The sequence below is a fragment of the Bombus fervidus genome, chromosome 4, assembly GCF_041682495.2.
Source record: "Bombus fervidus isolate BK054 chromosome 4, iyBomFerv1, whole genome shotgun sequence".
NCBI lineage: Eukaryota > Metazoa > Arthropoda > Insecta > Hymenoptera > Apidae > Bombus > Bombus fervidus.
Window position 1 is genome coordinate 14,283,557 of NC_091520.1, and position 19,124 is coordinate 14,302,680.

At 36.5% G+C, this 19,124-nt stretch overlaps 1 protein-coding gene and 1 long non-coding RNA gene across 3 annotated transcripts in view; one reads left to right on the forward strand and one right to left on the reverse strand.

Moving 5' to 3' along the window:
- Positions 1 to 19,124, forward strand: part of Fas2 (neural cell adhesion molecule fasciclin 2) — a 37,257-nt gene that overhangs the window by 15,076 nt on the left and 3,057 nt on the right. For both annotated transcript variants that reach the window (XM_074111669.1, XM_072001311.1), the window contains 3 exons: positions 15,542 to 15,673; positions 16,681 to 16,750; positions 17,963 to 18,088. In XM_074111669.1, coding sequence (XP_073967770.1) covers positions 15,542 to 15,673; positions 16,681 to 16,750; positions 17,963 to 18,088 — 328 coding nt within the window. The remainder of the gene's footprint in view (positions 1 to 15,541; positions 15,674 to 16,680; positions 16,751 to 17,962; positions 18,089 to 19,124) is intronic.
- On the reverse strand, positions 302 to 19,114 carry LOC139986201 (uncharacterized). The gene is made up of 3 exons (XR_011799595.1): positions 18,836 to 19,114; positions 5,058 to 5,219; positions 302 to 795 (listed from the first exon to the last, which is right to left on the reverse strand). It is a non-coding gene; the product is annotated as an uncharacterized lncRNA (long non-coding RNA).

Sequence of the window (19,124 nt, forward strand, 5' to 3'; positions counted from 1 at the left end):
CAGTTTGAAACAAATGTGAAAATTTATGTAGAAGCTAGAAGATGCTTAGTGGAAGAACAGATGTATCGCGTTTTGCAGAAACGATAAGCCAAATAGTCAATTATCCAATAATTTTGTACTCTACAAATATTCTACTATATATATCACATACGTTTGTAATTTTCAGATTATTTTCAAATTTGATCAATATAATCGCGGCTATCGTGCCTTATTATGACGTTAATAAAATCCTTTTAATGCTTTATATTTTATGATAAGTATTGGAATAGTTTCGCGAGCCACTGTGCCCTCGAAACGTGTTCGTTTCATTCGCCATTTTCTTCATCTTCAGATATATATTTACATCGGTATTTCATTAGCGCCCTTTTTATATACATCAAGTCGTAATTTCTCTTTAAAATTATTACATTATATATATATATGTGCACGAGGCTATTGCACCGATTGATATGTCGTCCTTTTTTTTTTCATTTTTTTACTTTCAACCCGACGAGAGAGACCGTTTACAAATCACTTCGCCTCTGTTTTTATTTTATTCACTCAAGGAGGAGGGAAAAGGGTCATTGAGGTATTTCGATACATCGTCATTGCGTCCCTTTTTCTTTTTCTTTTTTTATAATAATATTTCTAATTAGAGAAATATTTTTTATACGTAAACATATCCTTTTTAATTGGTTGAACATGAACGAAGTGTCCTCAGTCCCCTTGACCCTTGTAGAAAAGCGACTTTAGATGAACTATCCGGTAGCCATTCGATATATGGGCATCTTAGGCATATTAGATATTCTTCCCTTCCTTTAAGAAAAAAAAAAAAAAGACATAATCTAGACACAACGAAAAAAAAACCATCCTTCTACAAGTCACTTTTTATCATTCAGAACCTACGGACCTCAATGTGGACTACAATGTAGGTACTTCCGCTGGAGGTACTCGCAAGCTCACCGTGACCGCCATTGCCACAGCAATAACGATCCTATTTCTAGCTATTTAAAAGAAACAAAAAACAAAAGAAAAGAAAGAAAAAGTAAACGAAACAAACATAAAATAAAAATGCAGAAAATATTAAAAGAGATCAACGTCATGAACGGTCGCTGTTCACGCTCTAATCTTTCCAATTTATAGTGTACACGTTTTAAAAAAAGTGGTATGCGAATACGAACGTACGAATGTTGCTATATACCACAGAGAGAGCGAGAGAGAGAGAGAGAGAGAGAGAGAGAGAAAGAGAGAGAGAGAGGGAGAGTACAACCAGAGACACAAAACACAATGGAGAGATGAGATGAGAAAAGAAATTCTCGTGTAATACGTTCCGTGTTCGTCAAGTTTTCACTTTTTACTCTATAAACGTGTTTCTGCCGCGTGTTTCATTTGTCGAACGCGCGTAAAGTTCGTAAAGATGTATCGCAACTAGCACACAAATCAAACACGAACTACACACACATATTCATACACACACACACACACACACACGATTAACGATTATTGTAAAGTGAGTCACTTATTGTTAGACCGGTGCACAACATTCCAACGTAGAAACGTTAGCGAATAAGTGGGATTCGATGATGTTCGCTGTATTGAAAAACAGTGGAGGAAACGAGAAATGAAAATGATCGTAATCCATTGTAAATTAATAGCGCGTCTTAACGGTATACTTGTTCGTATGCTCGCGTCGTTAGCTTTTTTTTTTAGAGAATGTACGGTTTCGTGTTTTTGTATTATTTCAAGGCAAAATTTTATTGTTTCGAGAATTCGCACGTGATTGAAAATTTAGTATAATGCAGATTGATGATCGGATCGGGACAGCATTCGGGTGGATATTGTGAATATTCGCGAATTATTCAGAGTAAATTGCAGAATAGCGTTGTGTGTCCAGCTCGAAAATCAATTTATTCAAACGATAATATCACGATCATCGATGCATTAGATGTATCGTTGCGTGCATTGTGAATCCATTTTAACATAATATTAAATTAAGGGGCTGAGACACGTATTGCCTTAAATTGCCAAATGCTTAGTGTTAAAACGCGCAAGGTACTACATTGAAGACAAAAATGTTCACCGCATTGTGTAGGAGTGTTCATACAATTGAATTTTCGACTTTTCGATCGTCGAAAGGGAATAAAAACGAATATATATGTATTAGGTTGCTTCGTAAATTCTGGCTCGTGAGAATCAATTTTCTACAAATTTACACGATATATTTATGTGCGTTATGCCTCTTTTATAAAAATCTTGGAATCTGTCATTTAAGAAAGGACTCGTTATATATCTTATGGTCTCGAAATTATTTAATTCCTTCCGTCCAAACTATTCTCTGCTGGAAAAAAAGAAGTGAGAATCCGTTGGTGAAAGTGTGGCATAAAATGCACATAAAATGTAGAACTACATAAAACACCTAAGTATAGTAGTCATAATTATATTTAATAAGCGAATCATACTCTTTTAATTATTTTCATATAAATACAAGTTTGCATAAATATTCACAGTCTAGTCATTATAAAAAAATCCTTTTAAATGCCTGATTAAAAGATCAATGAAACCATATTATTCGTTTGTTCTGTAAACTCTAAAAACGCTATTTATATCATATCAACTTATATAGCAATGTTATACGTGTTTATTATGACACTGATAGTCTGCTTACATGTGTGGACGAAGAGGCGGACAGAAATTATGCAGCAATCTAATACAATTTGCTCAATATTTCGAAAGGAATAAGAAACGTTATTCAAAAAGCTAGCTAAAAGTGTATTTAATATCGGGTCTGCCAAGGGTATTTTCTTGTTTCTCGCCACTTAGTAGAGTACAAATATTTTTGGAGTGGAATTTTTCGCGATTCTCGCGGTTCGATTTGCAACGAACGGACTCAACGTGACAAAGGAAAGGAACAACGAGTAGAGCTACAGGGGTGAAGCAATTTCTTCGTGGTGTACACGTAGAAACACGAACGCAACTCGTTACCATTTCTCTACAGACGCAACACGTCCGTCGAGGAAAAGAAAATTCCAAAAAAAAAAAAAAGGAAAAAAAGAAAAACAAACACCGGGATAAATCGTCCGCGAAAAATCCGTTTTCGTCCGAGCTGAACTAGCGCTCTTTGCATATAGCCTGACCTGCCTGTGGCTAACTACTTTTCTCTTTTTCTGTTTGTGGTTTTTTTTTTTTTACCAATTTTCTCGAGGAGGGACATCCGAGGAGTTTTTACACGTTTAGAGCCAAAGAAAAAGATACACTTGCAAATACTTAGACTTACTTAAACCACGCTTCGCGTGTTTTTACGCTGAACTGAACCCCTCAACTCCTTAAAAGAACTCACATAGGACATGTGAACACGACGACGCGATATGATCGTCGATAAATATGATCGTGACCGAGTACACGAACTATTCGCGAGTTATAAAAGAAGAATAGAAAGCTAAATATGTCTATAAACGATAAACCGAAACCCAAACGATAGAACATCCGCACGAAACGGGAGAAAGCACCTTTTTCTTAACCATTTATACTTTTAGATTGCGCCTAAAAATTAGTTTTCTTAACTGGGTTCATTTTTCAGCCGATTGCATATACGATTTTTTCTCTCCTCTTGTGTATGGTTGATACATTTTATTTTCTTTTTATTTTTAATTGTTATTCATTGTTTCTCTCTTGGGAAATTTTCATTAACTTTTTACCAAGTGATCGGACTTAGTCCTGCTTGATTAGCTCTTGGACCATACGTGTTTAGTGCGCATGATGTGTGTTATGATTATCAATTATTACTATTATTATTATTATTAATTCTACCATTGCTATTAGCGTTATTTACTATTATTATTTTATTACTATTATTATTATTATTATTATTATTATATTATTCACGACGTACGCTACTGCTACGGTTTACTATAATTATTATTATCATTATTATTGTTATTATTACCATCGTCGCTATATATTGTCAATATCGTCGTCAATTAGTTTACTTGACCGCACTTATTTTGTATATCGTGTGTATCGTCATTACCATTAGTATTATCGTCACAACCACCGTCACGATTATCGATTACGAACGTCGCCACGATCATCCACGCTGATTTTTACGTATCTTTTCTTTTTTTTTTTTCTCTCTCTTTTCGTTGGAGTGAGAAGCAAAAGAACGAGGACGAAAAAGAAAAGAAGTAAAGAGAAGGAAAGGTGCTTCATAAGAGGCAAATAAATCGAATATCGAGCATCGAGTCTCGAGGTACACGGTACACTGAATACTCTGTCGCGTCTGAAATACAAATGGCCCCTTGTCCACCAGTCCACGAGTATCGATCGCGAGTCATCGTTCAACGAATGCGACAGGGTCGTCGCAACCTCGATCTCTTAAATGTTCGCTCTTGCCTTGGGTTTTCTTATTGTTAGATGTTAGATTACGATCGCATGGCATGCGCTTCTATTGTTTCATATATATATATTTTATTATATTTTATTCCCTTTTTTATGCCTCTTTAGTTTTGTTGATTCTTCTATTATTATGTTTATTATTTCTTTTTTGGTACCGTTCGTTTCATTTAATTTAGCGCCGTTCGCCTGTCTTTTTCGTTGGCGACACTCTCATTCCATCGAACACACCACGTACCTTTGTAAGTACTCGAGGGATTCCACGTGATCAGCGATTGTATGTTAACACATTTGAGTGTGCTTAGGTGTAAGAAGAATTGTAAGAACGAAACTGGGTGGACGTTTAAACAGCGACAGTTGTTTAATAACATTGTTGATAACAGCTTTCAGCTACATACATACATATACGTACAATATGATGTATATCGGTCATAGTATAAACGCAACGAGTTTCTGGTGCACGATTTTGTATATATCAATGGCTTCTTATTCATTGTACGATAATGTGTTCCATCGGATGTGGTCGATCAAATTACGCACAGTAATTATTGCTATTCGACAATATTTTTATACAGAATATCCTCTTTTTTCGTATGGGAATAATTATTAGTAATACGTGAAACGAATGATTTATATCTTTGAGCGCAATAATTAAAATCTGTAAGGGGACAAATGAACTGGTTCGTTACCGACTTTATTCCGCGACTACCGTCTACAAACTGACTTCACCGTCGTTGTCCTCGTCGATATATCCACGTGCGCTCCGACGGAAATGCACTTGGCAGCGCGGTTGCAAGAGTAGTGTCATCCATCCAAAGTTCCATCAGAGTAGTTTTAAGGAATTAATCATGCTAAATGTCAACATACGTAGTTTTATATTTCAATTTTACTTTGTCTAAAAATAGTAAGTACATATATCGTTAACTTTTTGCTACAAGCTGGCACTAAATCAAGAAACTACAAATATTAGAAAATACATGTAAGGAAACTCGGTTTATATTTTCTCTTTATTATCGTTGCACATAATCGAGCAGGATTAAATAAACTTTATGTAGCAACATCTTCCAAATTATCAATGCACAAACTTCCTATAAATCGTTATACAAATAAGATTTAAAACACACATCTGAAATATTCGCATAAATCGCTAAGTACATGCAACGAAAAAGAGATTTCATTCCACAAATTGGTAGAAGATGAGCGTTTGGAACGAATTACGCGGCTGACTTTTTTGTGGATTTCCGATTCCATTGAAAATGATAACAAGCACCTGCACCAGAATATCGTTGTCCGTGCGATCTATCATATTCCTATGAATAAAAAAGATATCGCTAGTATGGGAATATCTCTGGTGGCAGCACGAGGGAATGAATGATCGTACACGATTCAACTGTCGCGTGTCGAGCGTTCGCCCAGAATGTCGCGTTTTAGATTCATGTAAACGAGTCGTACGAGGTTATATTTCACGTGAACCGGCTCGGCCGTGAAGATAAAGGCGCAAGTGGGTTGTGTATGTTTGATCGCTTTCCTTTTTTCTTTTTCTTTTCTTTTTTTTTTTCTTTGTGATCGATCGAATCCTGAGCTGGCCTAAGATTCTCGAGTGCCGAGACGAACGAATGTATATTAGATGTATTATACGAGTGAATGGATGAAAAATCTCGCGATTTCTATGAGATGGAATCGAACGATGCAAGAAGAAACACTGTGGTTCCGAGAAGAAGCGGGCGGAATTTTTTGCTCTAAAAATTTGTGACTTTTTTTTGTTTGGACGAAATATGACGAAAATTTGCGCTGGAAATTGGTAAATAAAAGTCGTACAAGTATACAGGTGAATGTTAATGCACATTGATGGTTTATTTAAATTGATATACTTCTATGTTATTAGGCTGAGTATTCTGAGATAAATAAGAAACTGTATTTCAAATTTTTATAGCATTCAACAGATCTCGACTACGTCTAAAAATATTCTAATTTTAATCTTATGGTTTAGGTGAAAACATTATTTGGCGCCTCGTGTTCCTTTAATCAAAATTAATGAAAAAGTAGAGATGTCTCCTAAATGTAAGCTTAGTTTGTTCAAGTCCATCACAGAGACATCCAAAATTCGTCTAACGGGCAACATGTTACTTAATCTACTCCAATGATCGCCATTTTAAATCATAATTTATGAAAGTCTCATTTATGCTAAAAATAAAGCATTCGTGAATTATCCTTTTAAATATCAACGCACATATTCGCATTGTATAACCATGCACCAACATCTACTTTATTATCAATCGCATCTTTCTATTCACTGCCGTTCCATCCATTTAATCAAAAGAAAAAGATATTTCTCAAAAGCATATCAACGAGTCACCTAAAACCTCATCTTCGCGCAACTCGTCGCGTCTGCGAGGGAAACTCGTTCAACAGAACAGACTATGCATTCCCAAACGCGAGAACTCGACGAAGAAACAGTAGTTAACGAGGCACCGATCCCACTTCCGGCTAGTTCTCGAGGAACCTCTTCTTCCCCGGAACCACGGGATCGCATCGCGACTAGTTTTCGCGAATCCGCGCGTGTTCCTCGAATCCTCGCGCGGAATTCTCGACTTTCGACCGTCTTCAACTTTGCCCTCTTGTAAAGAGCGAGCAGAGGTACGCGAGTCGCTTCCGGTAGCGCGCGCGCCCGAGAAACAGAGAGAGAAAGATAGACGCGAATAGACACAGTGCACGGCATATAAAACTCGTCTCTCGGTCGAAGACGAAGAGAAGCGTTTTCATCTTCGAGGCTGCTTTTGAGCAAGGTTCGCGGCACGAGGAACGTGCTCGTCGGCGCGTGAAGCGTTTTCGCGCCGGCGAAGACAATAGGTCGCCTCGGAATCAGGCGGAAACGAGCGAGAAAATCGTTTCTGCTGTTCGAATCTCGCGAAAACCTATCCTTGTCCTTTTCCGATCGATCCGCTAGGCTCGTTGAACGATTGCCAAACATAGAGAAAAGAGGCAGGAAAAAGAGAGAAAGAGAGACGAAGAGGAGGAGGAGGATTTCTCGTAATTTGTAGCACCGTCGAACATCCACGAGGCTCCATTAGAATGAGATCTGATTCAACCGTGTCCTAACGTAATTTTGTCCAAGTTAAATCGCTTTTGAAGAGATGGACAATACAAGAAAGAGGGAGAGAGAGCGAATCGTCGAGATTGCGCGGATCTCCCTTTTTCACGACGCGTTCGCGAACGTTTCGGCAGAATTACCAATCCAGTTTCGAGAAAAAGAATAAAATAATGGGTGTTAACTCTCTTCGTCTGCCAACGGATATACTGCGTTACGAGACGAACTGATAGAACGCATTTTCGTCAGGCTACGTATTTTCCACGTCCTGGCCACGCAGAAAATCGATAAAAATCAGGCTGTGCAAGTCTCATCCGGAGTATTCGTGGCTGGGTAAACCGCACCGTGAAAGATAATTCACGAACGCGTTAATGGCGAAGCCGCTCTGGTTTGGACGATACCAGCTCCGGAAATAAAAGACCACGTGAAATTGCTCGGTGACCTGATTCGATTCCACTATTTTTTTCGTTTAAACGATTTAATCGTCTGTCTGATTGATTCATCTGCACGTTTGTGCAAAGATGTCTGTGAGGTCTTCGCGATGAAAAGATTTCTGACGTCTACTGTTATCAGATTTTACTCATCAAATATTAGTTTATACGCTGGAATGGTCATTTCGAAACTATAAGAGATTTCTATTTATCTAATTTGATTAATTGAATACGATATAATAATAGAAGTTATTTAATTTCTCATTCAGGCAAATTTGTGTCCAAATAAATGGACTCTGTGTGCAGTTCATTTGACACTAATTAAAATTTCATTTGAATAAATAGGATTCTATCACAGTTCTTCCTGACTCGTCGTTTTTCGTTGTTTTTCTTGTTCCTGAATGTTCCTTTTATAGCCTTTTAGTATCGACCTTCTTCTATTTATTCGTAGTCAGCATTTTCTTCTATTTCTTTGCTCATGCATAATGTCGTTTTCTTGAGCTCTTCCCTTCCAAAACAAGGAAGTAGCTTAATTTTTGTAATCTACTTACAATCCACATATTTTTTATCAAACTTCTTATTATACTATATTTCTCCTATTATCTCTTATTATCATTAAAATTTTGAAATTTCCAAAAATATCTGCCATCTTACTTCCTCCTCCATTTACGAAATATCAAAATATATTTAACAAACCAACTATTTCTTGATTAATTCTTGCATTATATGGGACGATTCTTCTAAAAGAGGATATCGTTCGATTAACTTCTCTTGATCTGGCGTGAGTTTTCTTGACAAAACCGGAAAGTCAGGATGGTAGCGCGAAAACGCGCGGATAGAAGGCAGATTTCGAGATTAATCGGTGAAACTCGGGATAATGGCTCGCTTGTAACGCAATTAAAACTCCGGAGGCTGGCCTCGCGGCCAGTAACTTATAATAGAGAGCGCAAGAACCTTGGTAAACTGCATCCTGTCCTCTTGTTCGATCTTCTCTCTTTCCTTCTCTTCTTGTGTAGCTTACCGCGCCTCGCGGAGATGCAATTTTGTAACTTAAAACGCCGCAGAGTCTACCGCGAAACTGCTTCGGTCGGAAAGATCAGAAACCGGCGTCGGTGAGATAATTTCGAGGAGGATGCAAATGGGCCCCGGCGAAGAGAGACGCCTTCTGTTTCCCAGCTCTCAGCTTCCGAGTGGAAAAAACGCGCGAGATCGTCGATGAAAGTGTTGGCACAAAGAGCTGTTGTAGCTGTGAAATTGTTTATGAACTCGCGTAGAACAGTCTGACGCGGAATGGTAGAAGCTCCTTTCTTAACTTCAGTTGCTAATTGCAAATTAAATACAATGTTTTTGGACAATAATAGGAAGATAAAGTCTGTAAATTTCAGTTCTGTGAGTGTTAGAGTACATAAATATGAAGGCTACAGATGAGCAAGCGTAAGGGAAGCAATTTTTCAATCCTGTAAACGTTGAATAAATTGCATGTAGTCGAAACTGTAGTTTAGAATAATGTGTTGCGTAATGATTAGGCTGTGGATGTATATACATTTATAGGAAATTTGAATCTTCAAAAATGTATAGGACGTATGGTTTGGAATATCTTTCGTTTAATGTTGAACAAAATTTTCATTCGTATGTAACTTTCCTATGAATAGTTGTTCTTTGAGTTATATCTTTTCTCATAATATTTAATGCATTGCACTTTTTGTAGTATAAAATTCATGCCTTTCTAAAACTTCCATGAATAACTACCATATATCTATATTTCAACATGGCAACGTTCATGTAAATATCTTCCATTTGCATAAATTTTACTATCTTTTGCAACTGCTACCTCTGTTCCAGTTCTACAACTAACACTTTTCATTTTTTCCTCATTATGCTACACATAATTCCTGTCAGAGTAGAAAATCATATTCCCTTACTAAAAAAAAAAACTATTCCTTCCTGTGTCACAAGTACCGAATGTCCAGAAATCGTATCTTGTTTCCATGAAATTCTTATAATTCCTTCTAAATTGATTCTTTTCTTTACCACAAATACCAAATATCCAAAAATTACGATGTCTTGATTCGATGATTCTCTAAATTCCTGCAAAATACAGTAAAATAAAGAATCAATTTCTTTCTTATATCAAGCGCCATATATTCCATCACGCAAATTCCTACGAAACAACTTGCATAATTCCATAAAATTCCTACGACTCCCCTAAATTCTACCAAAATAAAAGAAAAGAAAAACGACTCGTAGAACCCATACCGGGTAACTCGAAAACGAAGTAACATCTCTACTTTATTATAATCTCTGAGTGCCAATACTTTTGCGTGCAAGCTCGTTCGAGGAACTCGGTTCGCCCTGAAACAGAGGGCCCGTTATAAATAGGCGACGCGTTTCCAAACGAGGACGGACATATGAACGTGACTTAACGTAGGAAAGAGAAGGGTTAAGGAGGCAACAACATGAAGCTAGCTCGCGATATGAGGCGCACCGTGCAATGTCGAGAGCCGTGAATCTATTTTCGAGACACATGGCATTCCTGCTGTGTGCATCGCGAAATTGCGATAACGCAATCGTGACTTAAGTGCTGGACAAGTACGGTACCTTCCTGGAAAGATATTCCTCCTTTTCATAGGCATCTTCTCCGTCTCTTGCACGCGGTTGTTAAAGAACTTCGAATTACCGACTTCCTCCAACTTCTTCCAACGATCAGCACCTCGTCGAAGTACGAAAATTCAAAGTAAGCTCGAAGTCTTTTCACGAGACTGGTTAATGGACGCATGAAGTTATTACATTGTTCCGTGGAAATTACAGTCGTCGTATATATTGCAATCCCTCTCTTTGTCCCGATATGTAGCGAATCGGATAGCACAATGGAGAACGACTTGTAAAAACGAGCAAATTTTCACAAACGAGCATTAAAATGAACAAAGCCAGTACGAGGAACGCAATTTTGCTGTCGTTAATTTCTGCTGCCGCATAGAATCGTTCCTCGAAAATAAAATTCGTCACCATTCGCCAGCCACCTCCATTTTCACGTAGACATTTTTTTTCTATCCCTCTTATTCGATCCTATCGTCGACCGTTACAATTTTCAATCCTCCCGTCTATTTCGCATCGGATATTTTCCTCTGGCGAGGAAATGGAGTAGAGCTGGTCCTTCGAGCAACAACGTATAATGGTAATAACCGAGCCACGATCCTGTCGATTGCAGCACTCGAGGAAACATTTTTTTTTTTTTTTGTTCTTATAATAAATTTCTTTCTTTGGTTGACATGTCGAATTGATCATCGATGGCGTTCATTGAAATAGCTGTTATTTGCATGGTGAAATACGTGTCCGAGTCGAGTCAGTGTTCGTGAGAAAATTACAAGATGTAGGATACAGGTTGAATTTTGTTTTAGGGCATAGGAAATTTTGGACAAATTTATACGTGTATTTTCTGATAATACTTAGGAAATGAGCAGAGGCCGGGGATGTTAGATTTGAATTTAGGGAACTTGTGAAATTTAACCTTAACCTAATCCAAACTTAACCCAGATCTAATCTAGCTGAAACCTAATCCTAACTCAAAGTACAAACTCGACGCTGTGATTCACGGTTTTGTGACTGCATCGAATATTGCAATTTTTGCAACAAGAGTAACTTTCAATTTGAAAGTTTCTTAAACTTAAAAGCTACGTTTTTCGACTCTATTCGCCGAGTATCTGAAAGTATCTGAAAATACATACAGGGATCAGTTAAAAGCTTTTGGTGTCTTGAAACGAACGTTAACCGGAGGACAAAATACAACGTTTTGAAATGTAACGGAATACTTCATTCAATATACTATGGAATTATCCATTATCAATAAAAAGCAATCTTAATTTTCCAATATCTTCTTTATAGAAATCGATACGTTCTGATTTAAAAACTCACGATGTACGTTCATCGATAGCTTCATCCTTGAAATGTGTAGCTCAAACGAACCTATAAATGTTACGATGTACTGTCAGTAATTGCAAAAGCGTGGAGAAAGATACCATCAATGTTTCAAGAGAATACAATTAAAAAAAGCATAAGTTAATAAATTTCTTCAAAGATTTTAATATAATACTAGTTCGTTTTAAGCATCAGTTAATTAGAGTTTGTCCATTAAATTCCTATTTATCAGATGTTTCACGTTTCTACATTTTATTTATCCGCATTGACTCGACTCGTTGACCGCCGTATAAAACTAAAGAGGATGAAACACAGACCGAGGAGAAAACGAAAAACCATGGACTGAAATGCGTGCACTGTCTTTCGAGCGCCATTTGGTTTCTCTTTGTTCGATCAAATAAAAGGAGGAAGATTGGAAAGGAACGCGTTTCGCGATCAGATCCAGCGTTTTTAAAAGGATTCGCGGTATTCACGTGTAATTGCCGACGAATATATATATATTAAATTGCGATCTGTATACAGCATACACATGTATATGTACAAACGTATATATATATATAAATATATATATACATATAAATATTATATGTATATGAAAGATGTCTAGAAGAGAGATAAACATTCTTACGTGCAAGGATTATGTGCTAGCCTAGTGCCTAATATACTATATAATATATATATATATACATTCGTATTTATAACGAGGGCGAACGTTTTATCGTTTCACCTGTGGAAAACACTTATTGTAAATATGAGTATGGAAATATATATGTGAGTGTTCAAGGAATACAATACCAAATGAATCAGCCAGCAAAGAAGCCACCATCAAATTGTTTCCGCTTCGCTGTGGAGATTGTTGAGTACACCGTAACCGAAGACAAAATAAGAGATAAGAGACAAATAGAAAATATTAATGATAGGATGAAAAGAAGAAATTAGGAATATCGTTGGTTCTACGAGATTTAACCCCTTGATGCGACGATTGAATTTTATGTTAAAAAATCATCGGCCTTTATTTTACAAAATTAAATTCCAAGATAATGGCGACCAAGTTTTTGTATTTTAGGGAGTAAAGAGGATTACAAATGGACATTCTTATCGCTATAACGAATTATGAAATCATGTATTATGAAATTTGGTTCAAGGGATGATTGCAATAAACTCTTTGTATCGTAAAGAGGATTACAAACGAAGGTTCTTGTCTGCACGAGCGTAAGAAAGAAGAACGACAACGAAAATAATCGTAACGAAGTAACGCACTGGAACAGAATAAAAACGTCTAATCGCTAAAGTTCTGATCTGCGAAAACGTGCTCCTTTAATGAGCTATTAATGACCTAAGTACGTAAACTCGAAAATCTTGGAATTCTTATAATTCATTGGGATTTAAATATCTGGATATCGTATTTTATTCAAAATAATACACTGTTTATTAAACAAATTCCAAAGCGTCTGATTATTCGCAAAAATACGCAAAGAACAAAAAAGCACGTGACATCATAGAGGGCTAGATAAAAATTGAAAGAGTACGTTTTCCTATTAATCTTCTACAATAAAATAATGATATTACTCGACCACCAACCATCCAACAGGAATAAATGTCAGTCCAGTAAGCAGTCGTCAAGAAAATTCGAATTTACACTCGCATGCATAAAGAACAGAACTGGCAAAGAAGATGACAGTGAACACAGCCTGTTCGGAGAACCGATCGATGGATCGGAACTGTTCATACGAACAGTCTATTCATTCATCAATGTCTATCAGAAAACATTAGCAGCATCAAACGAACAGTCTAAAAGACGACGCACCATAAATTGAATCATCCGCTTCGGTGATCAGACCGCGACGACACATAAGCATTAAGGGGTTAAGACCCAGCGATGAGAAAGATAAAGAGAACTCGAGCGAAACGGGCTGATCAATTTGAGATGGTTTCTTTCTCGGCCGTCTCGTTCATTTTCCGCCCACCTGTTTCACCGAAAACTAAGAAACGAAGGGCGAAAGAAAAATTAAGATTTTTGGGAGAAATACGAGCAAAAATGTACACGATGGGATGCGACATGCTCCGAAAGAGAACGGTAAATATATTGAAGCACATCAGAAGAGTCGAACGACGGGCGTAATATGTATCATACATCTGCTAAGTATACATATATATCGTAGTAGTCCCTCTCTGTTGACTTTTTGAAGCCAAAAAAGCGAGCGTGTGTGTGAGAGAGAGAGAGAGAGAGAGAGGGAGGGAGGGAGAGAGAGAGAGAGAGCGAGCAAGAGGCACTCAGTGGAAAAAAATATTAAAAGAGCTTTATGTGTGTGGAGGTAGCACATTTAGACTAGTGACGCGTAGAAACTAACATCGGGAGAGAAAGGTAGCGAATGAAGCTTTCTTCCCCCTTCCTTGAGCTTTCTCAGCACCCATATCTCTACGTCCGGTCCGACAGAAGGGACTACCGCACCCTTTTGTCGCTCATCCGTTCCGCTATATTTTCGCGCTTGGTATCACACATGTATCTTTGTGCACCAGCTATTTCATTTAATTATCTAGTTTATTTTTCTTCTTGATTTTTATATTTATTTCTCTAACTTTTATACTTATTATACGTATTTGTTTGTTTCTTTTTTAAAAATTGTTTCTTAATCACGCTTCTTTTTATCGCTTCTTCGACCACCGATATCATTCTTTCATTGGTATACACATATACGTATGTACATACGTTGGTTCGCTTTGGTTTGATTTGGTGTGCGTGTGTTTAGTTCTCTTGGTTCCTTACGTGTCTACGCTTTGATGAAAACGGATTTTTGGCACCTCCCCAAAACCCCCCGCCGATCTTCTTTCTTTTCAGGAGACTAAAATTAATCGTTCGCGTAACGTGTTTGGTGATGTGCCTAGGTCTCGAGACGGAAACCCGATCGCGATATCAATTTCGCGGTAGACTCATTCGCTTCTATTGCTTCCAGAAACATGTTGTCTCCTCGCGCGGGACACGAATGTGCTTAAGTGAAATGTAGGGGAGTTTTTGTTTAGATGGAAGCGAAGTTTAGAAGGTTTCTTGTCATGTACAATGTAGGATTTCTCAGACATATGGAGTTCAGTGTGGAGCGGGCGATATAGATTTATCGCGTAATAATTCAATATTTACTAAAATGTTGTCTCCATATTTGGAGACTTTCTTTGTGAGAAAATAGGAAAGATGTTGGAATATGATATACAATAAATGATTCGTATATATGAGTATTTTATAACACATAATTCTAAACTAGGATCTCTATATTCTAATTCTTCATATGTAATCTTTATTATCTAAGAATGAAATAAAAGAAAATAAACCAGCTTATAGGAATATACAAGAATAATAATGAAAAGGCAAATATATTCGTTAAAAGGATCATTTAAGAAAGAAAGAATTACTATAAGCATATATTTTACATTATATCTTAAAACATATGTTGGATTAAAATTTCACATTGAAAAAAAAAGCTGAGAACTAAACTACAATTACGAATTAATTTTTAACTAGGTTCGTATTATCTTTTATGTGACAAGAAACTTTTCAAACCTTATTTTGAATACGTAAACTTATAATCAACAGTAAAACAATATACTTTAGATTGGAAACGATTTTCTCTTGATATCATCACCAAACATCGTTGTGAGTAATGCTTCTGCACTAACGGATTGCAAACAAACAAATGTACATTTTCTGTCGTGATGTTTATCTGATACATGATTCTTATCCTTCAAGGTATAGACACAACTGTGGTTCATCATCAAGGGCCTCTGATATCAAGCGCAGCCATAATTGGTATCGTCATCGCGGTACTATTCATTATTATTATCGTGATCGACGTGATCTGCTGTTGCGCGCATAAGACAGGTGAGAATATTTTTTTTTTTTTTTTTTTGTATATACTTCACAAACTTATCACGAGTTGCAATATGAAATTCTTCTAAAATTTAGAAATATTAGATTGTGCATAAGATTGTAACACGAGCGGAAATAAAATTATAACTGAATATTGCAACGTAATAGTCATAACAGTTGCATTTGAAACGGTAATACTGAGCTTCGCAATTTATATCTAAGAAAATTATAGTATATGCAATATGAAGTAAAAGTGTAAATGAACTTATTAACAATCGTATCACACGTGCGCCTAATTTCCCAACATAAACCTATTCACAATTTCAACATAAATTCTAAAATCACGTCATAGCATTACATGCATGCGCAGCGCGAATTTATTAGCACTCGCGACCTCCGGAACGTATCTAAAATTGCAAACTGGATTTATATGAAATTACAACGTTAATTTGCTTGATATAGCAGCGCGAATTTATTTGGAATTACCCGCGGCATAAACTTGTTCCAAATTGCAACGTAGATTTATCTGAAAGTGCAACTGTGATTCTACGTGAAATTGCAACGTTAGCTCGTGTTAAGTGATCATACAGAATTATTCGGTTTTGACAAGTAGATTTTCATCAAGTTAGAAAAATTTTAGTATAAAATATAATTAGAAGGCTCGTAACAAAAACGGTCCTCGTCAAATTGTTGGATTTTTTAGATGAGAATGTATTTTCGTAGCCAGAAGCTAGGCTTATAACTATACAAAAGTATTTAAAAATTTTTACCATAAAACATTTCATGTACAGACTATGTTTTTTATATAAAATGAAATTTCATTAACGCTATAACGAGATACGATCGTCTAGTTATACATATTCATCAAATTTGAAACTAATTTTGAAACATTGACAAGAATCATTTTTGTTACGAGCTCTTTAATTTTAAGAAAAATCTTTTTCACGATCGACATTGATATTTTTCTTTCTTGTTTTTTCTTTTTTTTTTTTAATGTTTCTATGAAATTTGTATTACAGGAATCATATATTACGTGTGTGAACGTTCCCGCCGAAAGCCAGTAGACGAAGAGGACGCGAAACTTGGCAGGTGAGAATCATTCCAATCGAATTCTTTCGATACGCGTTACACATACCTACATACTCACGATATTTAGATCGATTTACTTGACTTTCTTATATACATTATATATATATATATTTTACATTGTGCTTTGGCAAGTCTTTGGCGCTATATTTACCGTGTCATCGAACTTCGCACCCACCATCGAACTTACAAAACCTCCGTGAAATTCTTTCTTTCGCATCATAGAGATCGAACGAATTTTTGCCACGCGAATGGAGATTCCTGTTGGAGCCGTGACTAACGTGCAAATTAGTTTACGGAACGTGTACGAGTTTCAAGAAAGATTTACGTGAATATTCATGGAAATAGTACCGGTTCGTTATAGGGTTACCGGTTTTCAACAACAAAAATTTCGATAGCTCTTATTTGAAAAATTTCATTAAAATAGGTCCGAATATCGGAAAGAAGAGTTTTTTTTTATATAATTGTGATATCATTTGGTTATAAATGTTTTATCCTGCTACGATCCTCGAATTTTGATATTTCAATCTTGCTTTGGTTCTTTTCATTTTTCGTTAATGGATTCATTTCGTATATAGCCTCCGTTACTTAAAATATAGAGTACGTATCAAAGTAAAATATTGTAAAATTAAGTAATTTAATTCGAACAACAGCAAATAATCATGAACAACTCGTTGAGAATTAAATTAGATTTTCATCTAAATTCGATAAAACAAAAATGCTTATTATATTCACATCAGACATATATTCCTTATACTAAAATATTTTAAATTTATCTTCCATATAATTTTTTGAACCTAAATAATTACTTAATTTTGCTAAAAAGTGAGTTTTATTCTATATTCATTCGTGTGCATTCTAAGTAATCCGGTGTCCTTATTGAGATCCATGAATTCGAATTGCCGAGACTTTCAACGATCTCGGTCTTCATTCCTAATAGTATAGCGAGGGTACGAAATAACGGAATAAAAATCTAAACGACCACGAAGAGGAGCCCTTGTAGTCCGAACTTAATGGATACTCGACAAATCGAAACCGGGCATCCTTTATAGCGTTCTTGTCGAACGTTTGTAGTTGCAACTATATTTATCCCGCAAAAAGGTAGTAGAGTGTCCCGTGGTTAAATCGTCCGGTTAACTCGTTAAAACCTAGCCCGCCATTAGGAGACACTTTGACCCTCTCGCATCTGTCTCTTTTTTTTTTCTTTACCGGTAGTCTTTACGGTTGGCGGTTTCCATTGCCGTATTGCGACCAAAAAATGGCCAATGTCGCCGGGGTCACGGCCATCCAAGACTCGGGTAGTGGAAAAAATACCATTAAATTGGTCAAACATACTGCCATGTAAGAGAGATACATAAGTGAAAATCAGTAAGAAGCATGGCCTCTCACGAAGGGGCTCCGACACGGCTTTCTACTTCGCATGATGTTTTTTTCTTTTTTTTTTTCTTTGTTTAACACTCTTAGATTCTTCCCGTTTTTATTTTTTATTTTTTTCTTCTTTTTTATTTTTATTCCTCGACTCCACGATGCTAGCGAACATCTTGGAACGTCAAATACGTAATTCAAGAATGGCATCAATGGAAACGAAACTAACGGTCCGTCGATAAAAGAAATTGAATTTCTAGAATTGCAGCATGAAAGGATTTTGTCTGTTTCCTTTCCTCGTCTCATCCTTCTTTTACATGTAATTTATTTTGCCGCCAACCACTTTCCGAACGAAAGAACACTGTACATTATTCACCATGTTCAGTTCATTTAACGCTTACCTATTTTCTCTATCTCTGTCACTCTTTATGCGCGCTGCATAAACTATCGTCATTATTCGCCCGTGCTTTGGCTATGCTGCATGAGATATCAACACTCTGAAGTGATATTAATTGCCCGTTAACTACGTAGCATACTCACCACTATTCACTCTAATTTACCCTGTTCTATTCAACCGTGAATTTGAGAAAGTAGGTAATTCAATTTCATTGCCTCGTGGAAAACGTTACCGTGGAGACAGGAATAGTTTTCAGTCGTAAATATCGCACACTGTTATGTACTACGAAATGTACGAATAATTTAATGACATTTCAATTCACTTACCTTTTTCGTGAATGTTCTCCATCATGCAAACTTTAGTTATATTTATTCTTGATGTTGTACGTTGTACGTTTCATCGTATATCATATAACACGCGACGAAGAACGAAGATACGATACTTCAATTGCAAATACACAATACTAACGAGTGATGGCATGCATTATGCGTATTATTCGATGTTGCACCACGCGCCGCATCTCGACATGCTCTCTTTTATGCCCAGTACTAGAAATTAACCGTATAACAACCAGCTGATAAATAGTCCTCCATTAATAACCCCACTTTTTCTATT